General features: G+C 36.7%; 1 protein-coding gene across 1 annotated transcript; it reads right to left on the minus strand.

The window, feature by feature from the left end:
- Positions 1-2,863: 2,863 nt before the first annotated feature.
- LOC131927582 (uncharacterized) lies at positions 2,864-13,601 on the minus strand. The gene is made up of 7 exons (XM_059283288.1): positions 13,473-13,601; positions 13,141-13,312; positions 11,729-11,902; positions 9,216-10,879; positions 8,645-8,687; positions 8,120-8,202; positions 2,864-3,028 (listed from the first exon to the last, which is right to left on the minus strand). The coding sequence occupies exons 3-7, from the start codon at positions 11,871-11,873 to the stop codon at positions 2,867-2,869; spliced, it is 2,097 nt and encodes a 698-aa protein (XP_059139271.1). The 5' UTR covers positions 11,874-11,902; positions 13,141-13,312; positions 13,473-13,601; the 3' UTR covers positions 2,864-2,866.
- Positions 13,602-13,966: the final 365 nt, after the last annotated feature.

Genomic DNA, 13,966 nt, shown 5'->3' on the forward strand with positions numbered 1-13,966 from the left:
ATTGTCGCCAGTCTCTTCAAGGCATCTCTTTGGAGAGCCATCAACCCCACCCCCCCCCCTCCCCCCACCCCCCCTTCCGAAGAAAGTCTACCGCACCCCACGAACGAAATGGATTTTACATAAAACACATATGTTTATTTACTATTGACCCCCCCCCCCCCCCGCCGGAAAATTTAATCCGCACCCCCCCCCCCCCAGAAGAAAAAAGTCTGAAAGAAACATTGATTGGCGCACTCCACTTTATCCATCAAAGCAAACCTCTAATCCAATCCTAAAAGAATATTTTATTCGCATCTGCTGTTAATCCATGGATTATCATACAGATGGTAGTATCGATATTATCAAACAGGTGATAGTATCGATACGATGCAACATGTTTTAAGCTTAACAACTGAGCTTCATACCGGGAGCATTTATCACATTTTGAGTTCAGCTAAGAATCTCTAGAAAAGAAAGTTTATCTGATACAGCTGAAACGATAAATGCACGGACATTATCAAAGAACAAAGTGCATTCTGAAAGGGTGAGTCTATATATTTTTTTTAAATGCTTGATAAAAGGAAGCCAATCATTATTATTATTTACATAAATATCAGAGGCGTAGCGACCCTTCCCGGCGCCCGGGGACAAACATTTCGATTTGCACCCCCTCTCCCTTCAAACGTTCGATTTGCACCCCCCTCAACCTTTCAATTTATTTTTCCAACCCATTTTGGCGCCCCCTAAGGTCGGCGCCCGGGGACATATGTCACCCCCGCCCCTCGCTACGCTACTGATAAATATATATGTCTGCGTGTTTGTGTAAACTTTCTGATTTTACCATAATAAAATTTAAGTTGAAAGTTTTAAAATAATAATATAAAAAAGATAATGTTATAAAATCATAATAATATGAATAGACCTTGAATATACGTTTGTGTTTTTTGAGGCTGCATTTCCGTTTATTGATACTAACCTTAGTATTCCGTTAATAACACAAAGTTTGGATGGCTATATAAAAAAAGCCTTGAAGTTAGGTCAAAAACAATAGCTTTAACTATATTTGATTGATTTTAGAGAAAAGCATTGTGTTGGGATTACAAAATGGTCTTTTCCAGATTTTTAGGCGGGGCTTATCTGGAAATGTTCCCAACAATGTTGTTTTAACTATTTATTCTATTTCGTTTGGTGAACCTAAAGTAATAGTAACACTCAGCAAACAAACAAGTCCAATATATAAGAAAGCCACACAAAAACTACACGAAACAAAATTGAGTATACATGTTTTATTAATACCATTGCACATTAATTATAAAAATATTGAACAGTCCTTAGAGATTTAATCTCAAAGCAGCAACACTAACACTTTCACTTGATTCTAAACTCAGTTGTTTACATATTCATAGCGATCTATTTCGGCTGCTCAGGGCGACTTATCAATTTTGCACCCCCCCCCCCCTCATTAAATTAGGTATATGTACAGTTATTCGTGTTGGTGAAAAACGCACCCCCACCCCCCTCTATTAGTTGGGAAGGTCGGGGCGCTTTTTACCAGTCACTTTGCTTTTTTAAATGTTGATGTCACATGATTGATGAAGAAAACAGTAAAATTAGTCCGTCATGCCAAGTAGCAGTCTTTATTCTTTACTTCGACTGTTTGCAATTCAGTAATGAGCTTTTTATTTTAGTATTTTTCACGTGTAGCGCCCCCTTAGGATCGGCGCCCTACCCATCTTCCCCTAGCTACGCCTCTGGTGGGTTACACACGTGTTAGAAATGTTAATACAATAACCATCGGAGTCACATCACTGCACAGAAAAAGGCTTGTTGCTTAAAGTCTTTACCTCCAGACCAACACAATGTTAAACAATCAATACATGAAACAATAAACTATCAGAATCGTGTTAAGTAAGAGTATATAGCTTTTTATACCTTCATAACATACAATTGCCGTCTAATTTTGACGAAAAAAAAATACAATGAAAAATGTAAATTTAAAAGTGTAGCAGAACATTGCACACTTACAGAATATAGGCCTACTCTACTTTACCTACTTTATTAAAAAAAAGTTTTACATTTTAAATGATAGGTACAATATCTCAGATAATATTGAAACCTAACTCAAATTCTTAAGAAATTTCATATAAATATATACAACTAAAATTTTAACTGAAACGATTATTACTTACCCTCCCCCGCCCCTCGCCTACAGTAGGTTATTAGCTTCTAGATATGTACCCCCCCCCCCCACGAAATTAGAACACACTACCCCCTCGCCTTTCCCAAAAAACCAAGATCAAATAAAAATTTCAGTAATATTTTCTGAAATTTCATTAAAACATAGTTGAAAGTTTTAGGAAGATTAATTTTCCCAATCTATATAGCAATAAATTACATAACATATCCTAGTATGTTAAATATCATAGAAGGTCTACATTCAAAATGTATTTATTCTGATTATATAATTATATTACATGAGCAATATATCAGGGAAAAAATGTCAATGGCACTTGAGCGATAGAATACTAATTCACCTTTCGTTAAACAATTTGGTGTTTTAGTAAAATTGTTCCGACGAATTTGTACACGTCATATAAAATCAGACTACCCCCCCCCCCCCCTTAAACCCCGAGTGACGTCAAAAGGTCCGGTGTTGTCCGGTGCACTGTGGGCGTAACCCCACCACCCCCCAACAATGTCGCATTTTAGTTTTGGTGACACCTCTTTCTCCTACTGCTTTATTATTTTATTTAACTGTATACATCAGTTTAGATATCAAACTTCACGTTTTTTCGATTTGGTAACAACCCGTTTAAATGCGGACCGCCCCCCCCCCCCCCCGTTTTTTGACGCTACTGCTCCCCCCTCTCTACCATACATATTTTTTTCACACACCAGCCGCAGCCGTGTTGGCCAGCCGTAGCTGGTACATGTTGTCGAAGCCCATCTTGTACTTGTCTACGTGGCCGTTGTCCCATCTCACAGTCACGAAGCCGTAGAGTAGGTGAGCGTCCATGACGACGGTACCCAGGGCAGGGGGTGGTGCGTCCTGAAGTGAGCAGATGGGGTTCTATTATCAAGGGGGTCGGCTCCAGAAAAAAAAAAAAACTTCTTAACTAATAAACTTTACTTCAGAGGCGTAGCGACGGATGGGGGGGGGGGGGTACATATGTCCCCGGGCGCCGAAATAAGCTAATTGTAGCTACTATTTTGAATTATAAATATAAAAAAATAAAAGGGGGTGGGCGCCAAATTGAAAGTTTGTCCCCGGGCGCCGAGGAGGGGTCGCTACGCCTCGCCTCTGCTTTATTTATTTATTTGTGTATATCTAAGTTAGGGTATTTCAAGGAAAGAAAATATTTTAATGCATCGGCGATTCTTCTGAAAGTATGGTTGACATCTCGATAAAACGCCTATTGTGAAGGTCCCTAGGTTTAAAAAGTAATATTTATATTGATCTTATAATCATTATCTTTCTTTTACTAGCCCTTATAGAGTCAGCTAGTTTTTGTAACAGAAATACCATTAAAATAAATGCTAAATTAAATGGTATTTTACCTTACAACATTTTGAAAATTCGAAAAAAAAAAAATATTCTCAAGGTTTTTTTGTTACAAAAACTAGCCAGCTGATATTTTTTTTTATTTATCTACCAATCTGACTTGGTGTCATCACACCACATCTCCACAACACCAATCTAGACTGGTTTCATCACACCACATCTCCACAACACCAATCTGACTTGGTGTCATCACACCACATCTCCACAATACCAATCTGACTTGGTGTCATCACACCACATCTCCACAACACCAATATAGACTGGTGTCATCTCTTTTACTACATCACAACACCAATCTGACATCAAACTTACCACATCTCCACAACACCAATCTAACATCAAACTTACCACATCTCCACAACACCATTTTGACATCAAACTTACCACATCTCCACAACACCATTTTGACATCAAACTTACCACATCTCCACAACACCAATCTAACCTGGTGTCATTACACCACATCTCCACAACACCTATTTGACATCACACTTACCACATCTCCACAACACCAATTTGACATCACACTTACCACATCTCCACAACACCAATCTGACCTGGTGTCATCACACCACATCTCCACAACACCAATTTGACATCACACTTACCACATCTCCACAACACCAATTTGACATCACACTTACCACATCTCCACAACACCAATTTGACATCACACTTACCACATCTCCACAACACCAATATGACATCACACTTACCACATGTCCACAACACCAATTTGACATCACACTTACCACATCTCCACAACACCAATTTGACATCACACTTACCACATCTCCACAACACCATTTTGACATCACACTTACCACATCTCCACAACACCAATTTGACATCACACTTACCACATCTCCACAACACCAATCTGACCTGGTGTCATCACACCACATCTCCACAACACCAATTTGACATCACACTTACCACATCTCCACAACACCAATTTGACATCACACTTACCACATCTCCACAACACCATTTTGACATCACACTTACCACATCTCCACAACACCATTTTGACATCACACTTACCACATCTCCACAACACCATTTTGACATCACACTTACCACATCTCCACAACACCAATTTGACATCACACTTACCACATCTCCACAACACCAATATGACATCACACTTACCACATGTCCACAACACCAATTTGACATCACACTTACCACATCTCCACAACACCAATTTGACATCACACTTACCACATCTCCACAACACCAATTTGACATCACACTTACCACATCTCCACAACACCAATTTGACATCACACTTACCACATCTCCACAACACCAATCTGACATCACACTTACCACATGTCCACAACACCAGTTTGACATCACACTTACCACATCTCCACAACAACAATTTGACATCACACTTACCACATCTCCACAACACCAATTTGACATCACACTTACCACATCTCCACAACACCATTTTGACATCACACTTACCACATCTCCACAACACCAATTTGACATCACACTTACCACATCTCCACAACACCAATCTGACCTGGTGTCATCACACCACATCTCCACAACACCAATTTGACATCACACTTACCACATCTCCACAACACCATTTTGACATCACACTTACCACATCTCCACAACACCAATTTGACATCACACTTACCACATCTCCACAACACCATTTTGACATCACTTACCACATCTCCACAACACCATTTTGACATCACACTTACCACATCTTCACAACACCATTTTGACATCACACTTACCACATGTCCACAACACCAGTTTGACATCACACTTACCACATCTCCACAACACCAATTTGACATCACACTTACCACATCTCCACAACACCATTTTGACATCACACTTACCACATCTCCACAACACCAATTTGACATCACACTTACCACATCTCCACAACACCAATCTGACCTGGTGTCATCACACCACATCTCCACAACACCAATTTGACATCACACTTACCACATCTCCACAACACCATTTTGACATCACACTTACCACATCTCCACAACACCAATTTGACATCACACTTACCACATCTCCACAACACCATTTTGATATCACACTTACCACATCTCCACAACACCAATTTGACATCACACTTACCACATCTCCACAACACCAATCTGACCTGGTGTCATCACACCACATCTCCACAACACCAATTTGACATCACACTTACCACATCTCCACAACACCAATTTGACATCACACTTACCACATCTCCACAACACCAATCTGACCTGGTGTCATCACACCACATCTCCACAACACCAATTTGACATCACACTTACCACATCTCCACAACACCATTTTGACATCACACTTACCACATCTCCACAACACCAATTTGACATCACACTTACCACATCTCCACAACACCATTTTGACATCACTTACCACATCTCCACAACACCATTTTGACATCACACTTACCACATCTCCACAACACCAATCTGACCTGGTGTCATCACACCACATCTCCACAACACCAATTTGACATCACACTTACCACATCTCCACAACACCAATTTGACATCACACTTACCACATCTCCACAACACCATTTTGACATCACACTTACCACATCTCCACAACACCATTTTGACATCACACTTACCACATCTCCACAACACCATTTTGACATCACACTTACCACATCTCCACAACACCAATTTGACATCACACTTACCACATCTCCACAACACCAATATGACATCACACTTACCACATGTCCACAACACCAATTTTACATCACACTTACCACATCTCCACAACACCAATTTGACATCACACTTACCACATCTCCACAACACCAATTTGACATCACACTTACCACATCTCCACAACACCAATTTGACATCACACTTACCACATCTCCACAACACCAATCTGACATCACACTTACCACATGTCCACAACACCAGTTTGACATCACACTTACCACATCTCCACAACACCAATTTGACATCACACTTACCACATCTCCACAACACCAATTTGACATCACACTTACCACATCTCCACAACACCATTTTGACATCACACTTACCACATCTCCACAACACCAATTTGACATCACACTTACCACATTTCCACAACATCAATTTGACATCACACTTACCACATCTCCACAACACCAAGTTGACACCACACTTACCACATCTCCACAACACCAATCTGACATCACACCACATCTCCACAACACCAATTTGACATCACACTTACCACATCTCCACAACACCAATTTGACATCACACCACATCTCCACAACACCGTTTTGACATCACACTTACCACATCTCCACAACACCAATTTGACATCACACTTACCACATCTCTACAACACCATTTTGACATCACACTTACCACATCTCCACAACACCAATTTGACATCACACTTACCACATCTCCACAACACCAATCTGACCTGGTGTCATCACACCACATCTCCACAACACCAATTTGACATCACACTTACCACATCTCCACAACACCATTTTGACATCACACTTACCACATCTCCACAACACCAATTTGACATCACACTTACCACATCTCCACAACACCATTTTGACATCACTTACCACATCTCCACAACACCATTTTGACATCACACTTACCACATCTCCACAACACCAATCTGACCTGGTGTCATCACACCACATCTCCACAACACCAATTTGACATCACACTTACCACATCTCCACAACACCAATTTGACATCACACTTACCACATCTCCACAACACCATTTTGACATCACACTTACCACATCTCCACAACACCATTTTGACATCACACTTACCACATCTCCACAACACCATTTTGACATCACACTTACCACATCTCCACAACACCAATTTGACATCACACTTACCACATCTCCACAACACCAATATGACATCACACTTACCACATGTCCACAACACCAATTTTACATCACACTTACCACATCTCCACAACACCAATTTGACATCACACTTACCACATCTCCACAACACCAATTTGACATCACACTTACCACATCTCCACAACACCAATTTGACATCACACTTACCACATCTCCACAACACCAATCTGACATCACACTTACCACATGTCCACAACACCAGTTTGACATCACACTTACCACATCTCCACAACACCAATTTGACATCACACTTACCACATCTCCACAACACCAATTTGACATCACACTTACCACATCTCCACAACACCATTTTGACATCACACTTACCACATCTCCACAACACCAATTTGACATCACACTTACCACATTTCCACAACATCAATTTGACATCACACTTACCACATCTCCACAACACCAAGTTGACACCACACTTACCACATCTCCACAACACCAATCTGACATCACACCACATCTCCACAACACCAATTTGACATCACACTTACCACATCTCCACAACACCAATTTGACATCACACCACATCTCCACAACACCGTTTTGACATCACACTTACCACATCTCCACAACACCAATTTGACATCACACTTACCACATCTCTACAACACCATTTTGACATCACACTTACCACATCTCCACAACACCAATTTGGTCCCCTCATGACCCTGACACCAACCCTCATTTCACTGGCTTCTAATGGACCGTTGAATTCTGGGAATACAAGACAAACATGGGTGATGGTTAGCTAAATTTGTTTAGGAAGGAACTAAAACGAAAAAAATGGGCTAACAACCAAAACGTATATGGTTGACAATTATCCACAAAAGCAAGTCTTTCTGAAGGAGCTTAAACACACAGCAATTGGGCTAACAACCAAAACATATATGGTTGACACTAGTCTTATCAAACATTGCAAATCTTTTTGAAGGAGTTTACAAAAATATGGGCTAACAACAAAAACAAATATTATAAGGCTGTGACTTATCAAAGAGAGTCTTTTTGAAGGAGCTTACACAAAATAATGAGCTAAAAACCAAAACAAATATTATATGGCTGACACTTATCAAGCAAAACTAGTCTTTCTGATGGAGCTTACACAAAAACAGGCTAACAACCAAAACAAACACGGCTGACACTCATTAAACAAATTTACCTGGTGCAGATGTTCTAGCCAAATCTTTTTGGGTAGAAAGTTTCTAAAATATCAATGATCAGCATTTTAAAAAATGAAAATCAAATCTAAACATAAAGAGCATCAAAAAAGAAAGAAACTTTTCTTACTCTTTTGAGAGGTAGCTGTTAGCTACTTTTACCTTACTGAATTTGCAGTGAGTTAACTCAAAGTTGTCTTTAAAAAAAATAGCTAAATACTAAAGACACCATTCCTTTTCTTTGCAGGTCTATATATTTATAAAATAAAAAAAAATTAACTAGCTATTGGAGTTTCTTTCAGACATCTCTTCGATGCAGGGTATTGCTCCCTTAGGAGCCTGCTGTCCTTACAGCTACTTAAGTTGTATATATTTAGGTGTATCCAGTGTTATAAGCATTAAGAAAAGTTAAGTAAAGTTCCCTTTCGAACCTGACGGTCCATGTAACAAGTGAATTAGAGTTCACCTGTTTACATGTGTAAAACCATAAACAAAAACTGATGAAACATGGAGGTAGAGATCTTGCTATAAATGATGAAAAAAAATTTTTTTTTTTAACTTAGATTTACTTACTGGATCATTTTTCCCTGTCTTTTGCCTCCACGGGCTATCACAAACCATCACTTGAGTCTCCTCCTCATCTTTCTTCATGTCAAACAAATGCTTGTTCACTAGCGCTTTAGGATCCTGCCACGCTGTTCCTGTTCTCCGTGGTTCAGCAACTCCCATCCATGGTTCAGCCACTTCCCTCCGTGGTTCAGCCACTCCAATCCATGGTTCAGCCACTTCCCTTCGCAACTCACCCACTACCCTCTGATGCTCAGCCACTGCCCTCCGTGGCACAGCCACTCCCGTCTGATGCTCAGCCACTGCCCTCCGTGGCACAGCCACTCCCGTCTGATGCTCAGCCGTTTCTCTCCGCGGCTCAGTTAATCCCCTCTGATGCTCCGCCACTGCCCTTGACCTACGATATATCTCCAGAGCTTCCCATCTCCCAGCTTGTGGTCCAGGCTCTCTATGCTGTGTCTGATGCTGACTGTGAGTAACACACTCCACACTACTGCTCACTCCTGGGGGGATTTCACATCCTGTTTTATCTTCCCTGCTCAATTCTGTAGCTCTTACAGCTTTATGGGAGGATTTTTTTTTCTTTGCACTTGTAGATTTGGCAATTTTATAAATTCCTGTATTTTCAGGCACAATTGGTTCACTATAATCTGTTCTTGCATTTTCAGTTTCAGATTTGGGTTCACTATTATATTTCCTTGATTCTTCAGCATTAGTTTTTACTTCAAGTTCATCATCACCTTTCTTTGTACTATAAATATGGCCTTTCAATACAGGCACTGTTTTATCTGTTCCAATATATTTATACGCACCTGTAAAAATGGTTTCTTTATCCCCTAACGCTAGACATTCTCTACCATCCTGTCTTATTACTCCCATGTTATCACTCGCTAAAGAGCCTGTTGCTGTCATCATTTTTTTACCAAATTCTTGCTCATTACTGTTTTCAATATATAAGCAACCTCTAGGGTCAATTTCTGTTTCTCCTACATTTGTTCCTTGGTACTTGTTGTTCTGAGCCATACTCAAGGTCTCACAAATTTGTTCTTTATCTGCTCCATACCATAGCATCTTAGCACCTTTTTTTTTCTTTTCACTAAAAACATCTTTTTTTATTGCAGTTTCTTTAAAACCAGTCCCTATATCTTGCTTCAAATCAGGCTTGAAATTTTTTTCATCTTCAAATTCGAATTTCCTTGTTTCACTGTAACAATTTTCAGGGTTGGATTTCACATCAAATGTATCAACTTTCACATGATTTTCCAAGTCATCGATTCTCTTCTCCATTAAACTTTTCCATTCGCTAAAAACCTTTGTTAAATTTTTGAGTTCCATATCCCTTTCGCTTCCTTGTAAATCAAGACGGCTGCATTGGTCACTCACCTCACCAATCTGCTGAGTAAACGCTTCGTTCAAGTTAGACAACTGTGACTTTATGTACTGGTTGTACGCGGATAAATCCGTCACACTTTCTTTTAAAGACGAAACATTTTTTTTCACACTTTGAAAGGCTTCACTCTGGTCTAAGTGTATGTTTGTATCAGGTGCTTTTTGTTTGAGATCATGCACTTCAGCTTTAAGATCATCCATACAGGTAAATAAATCTTCCAGTTTTGAATCAACAGCTGTCTGGTGTTTCTCTAGTGTCGCAAGCTGATTGGGGGGTGAATCTGTGTAAACACAAGCACACTCAAATAACTGTACATAAACAATGCAGTATAATCTATGAATAAAGTAATACCCCTACAACATCCTAAGCTCAGTAAATGATAAGAAGTTGATTGTACTTGTTTAAGTTTAAGGTCTGGTGTTGCAGCATACAATCTATATAAATCTACATCCACATTCACATCTGCTTCTATATATATTTCTATATCTATTTTTATGTCTATATTTATGTCTAAATGTATGTCTATATCTAAACCTCTGTCTGTTTTCTGTCTGTCTGTATATATAAATAAATAAATAAATAAATAAATAAAAATATCTATATATGTCTATATCTATATATATATATATATATATATATATATATATATATATATATATATATATATATATATATATATATATATATATATATATATATATATATATATATATATATATATATATATATCTATATATATATATATATATATATATATATATATATATATATATATATATATATATATATATATATAAGTATATATATATATATATATATATATATATATATATATATATATATATATATATATATATATATATATATATACATACTTATATATGTATAAGTGTGTGTGTCCTGTATCAAAATAAATACCATCAACGCTATGAAAGGAAAAGTACCTTTACTGATGAGTGATGGATTGAATGACATGCTACCTTATAATAATAGAGGTATTTAAATATACACTGATAATCACTGACTATCCTAAATAAGTACCTGGCCACCCCTTAGTTCAACTGTCTAAACTAAACCTTGATACAACATTGTTGCGCTTAGGTTTAAGTTTGTACCTGGAATAACTCACCTGAGTAATGTAATGATTCACCTGGTCCTGGTTCAAGGCCGCACATGGATGGTGATCTAGAGAGGACCTCAAACGACAAGGATGTGGCTAAGTCAGACCCAACAGAGATGTAATCGTGTGGGTGGGTCCTATATCTGTCTGACATGTAATCATGTTGGTAGGGCCTCTGTCTGTCTGAGTTAAAGTTTTTGCATGAATTTTCATTTATTAATTTTTTTTTTTAATTTAAATTTTAGTCAAAAATATCGTATAAGGCAAATGTTAGAATAAAAAACTCTAAAATTTGTTTATTGCAACTGAAAAAGTTTACTTTGTCATCTATATACAAGTTAAGTCAACTGAAAAAGTTTACTTTGTCATTTATAAATAAGTTAAGTGTTAAATAACATATGAATGATTTTTTTCTGAATAACACAAAAAAATGCATAATAAATGTATTGATTATTCATTACTAATAAATATTAGAGATCATAGGTAAAAAAAAAAATTTCAAGTAAAAAAAAATGTATAAGGTAAATGTAAGAATAAAAAGAAAATGTCAAAATTATAATTTGTTTATTGCAACTAAAAAAGTTTGTTATTTATAAACAAAGTGTTTAAAAAAAATATGAATGAATTTTTCCTGAATAACAAAAGCAAAAGTAAAATAAATGTATTGATTATTTATTACTAGATAAATATTAGAGATCATGCTAAAATTTAAAATATCAATACTTGTGATACTTATTAGAATAAGTATTTATATTGGAGCTCTTAACAAAAATCAAATTTTAAAAATTAAAGGAAAATATTACAGCCTTAGTGTGAAAACTGATGATGTGTGATGTAGAAGTAGTATATTTACATTTTGTTATAAAGTTTGTACTTGAACAATACCACAAACAAATATCAGCCACAACTGCTTGTTTAGAATTTAACCAAATTGTATATGACTGTCCGACTCCAGTACTATGACTTTAATTGTGTGACATTTAACATTTTTTATCTCACATATGACATGATCATATGACATGATATATGCCCTAAATAAATGTCTCTGGCATTTAGAATAGGCTTTTGGGAGAGTATTCTTGGAAATAAAAAATAAAAAGTTAAAATACAACTTTTTAAAAACCTTTTTTGTAGATCATTTAAATGTTATTAGTTAAGCAAAAAAGAAAACTTTAAAAAAAATAATTACTGTTTTAATTTAATAATTTGAAATAAAGAAATTATTATTTGTTTTAAAATTTAAAAAATAAAAATACTATTCGATGAACTTTCTCAAAGAATATAATATCACATTTAATACAAACTACTACCAAATAAAATAGATAAAAATGATAATACATTTTTCATTAAATAAAAGAATAATTCCCTATTTATGTAGGGGTCTACTTTTTCAAGAAAAAAAAGTTCAAATTGATACAAACTAGTTTGGCGAAACTGTGAATCATATCCTGCTTCCTCATCCACCTCATGGTAAAGTTCATTTTTAATTTGGAGTGAAGTTTCCTTAAACAGCTGGCAAGCCTGATCAATGCACTCCTCCACCTCTATCAGATCTGATTTTATTTTGTGGCTGTTGTTGCTCTTTGAATACACCTAGAGTGGAACATATTAAATGTGTAGAACTTGTGTTTTACTGTATAGGAAGTTACAGGCATAATTTTTTTATATCTTAATGATAACATTTTCTCTTTTTTAAAAAATCATTTAATAATTAATTTTAATTAAAACAAAATAGTTATCTAAGTAGGCCTACATGGTTGAAATAATCCTCAACAGCCCGAATTAGTCGGCATTTTTCATCTTCAAGCTGCTTTAGCTTTTCATGGGTATTCTTGTCCTGGCAACTTTCTTGGGACGCCAGTTTGGAAAATTAATTATCACAAAAAAAAAGCTGCAGAAATAGTTTTTAAAATGGTTTTAAAAGTGAGAAGATAAGTGTGGTTAACTATTTATGTTTACCATAATAGAGGAATGTAATTTGTAAAAAAAAATAATGATTTTGAAATGATGCTATGAAACCAATTTTTTATTTTAGCTTTTGTACTAGAAAGAAAAAAATCCTCAGGATGGGACAAAAGATGTTTTACATAAATGACATGGGGGTAAAGGAAGGGGGGGGGGTAAGAAAATGTAAGTCTGCGAATTTCATGAATAAAAGAAGGGGGCAACGAAGGAAGTTACCTTTTATATTATGACTAAATTATTTTATAAAAATATTAAAGCTTCGTTAGCTGTGATTAATTGTAA

The sequence above is a fragment of the Physella acuta genome, unplaced genomic scaffold, assembly GCF_028476545.2.
Source record: "Physella acuta isolate Inbredline_101_S28 unplaced genomic scaffold, ASM2847654v3 ptg001421l, whole genome shotgun sequence".
Classification (NCBI taxonomy): Eukaryota; Metazoa; Mollusca; class Gastropoda; family Physidae; genus Physella; species Physella acuta.

Bases quoted from the DNA above. Each gene is read 5' to 3' on its own strand.
- LOC131927582 (XM_059283288.1), bottom strand. From the start codon at position 11,873: ATGTCAGACAGATATAGGACCCACCCACACGATTACATCTCTGTTGGG. The intron at 10,880-11,728 runs GTGAGTTATTCC...GTGTTTACACAG, and splicing joins TGAATCATTACATTACTCAG to ATTCACCCCCCAATCAGCTT. The intron at 3,029-8,119 runs GTAAGTGTGATG...TGCTCACTTCAG, and splicing joins ATTGGTGTTGTGGAGATGTG to GACGCACCACCCCCTGCCCT.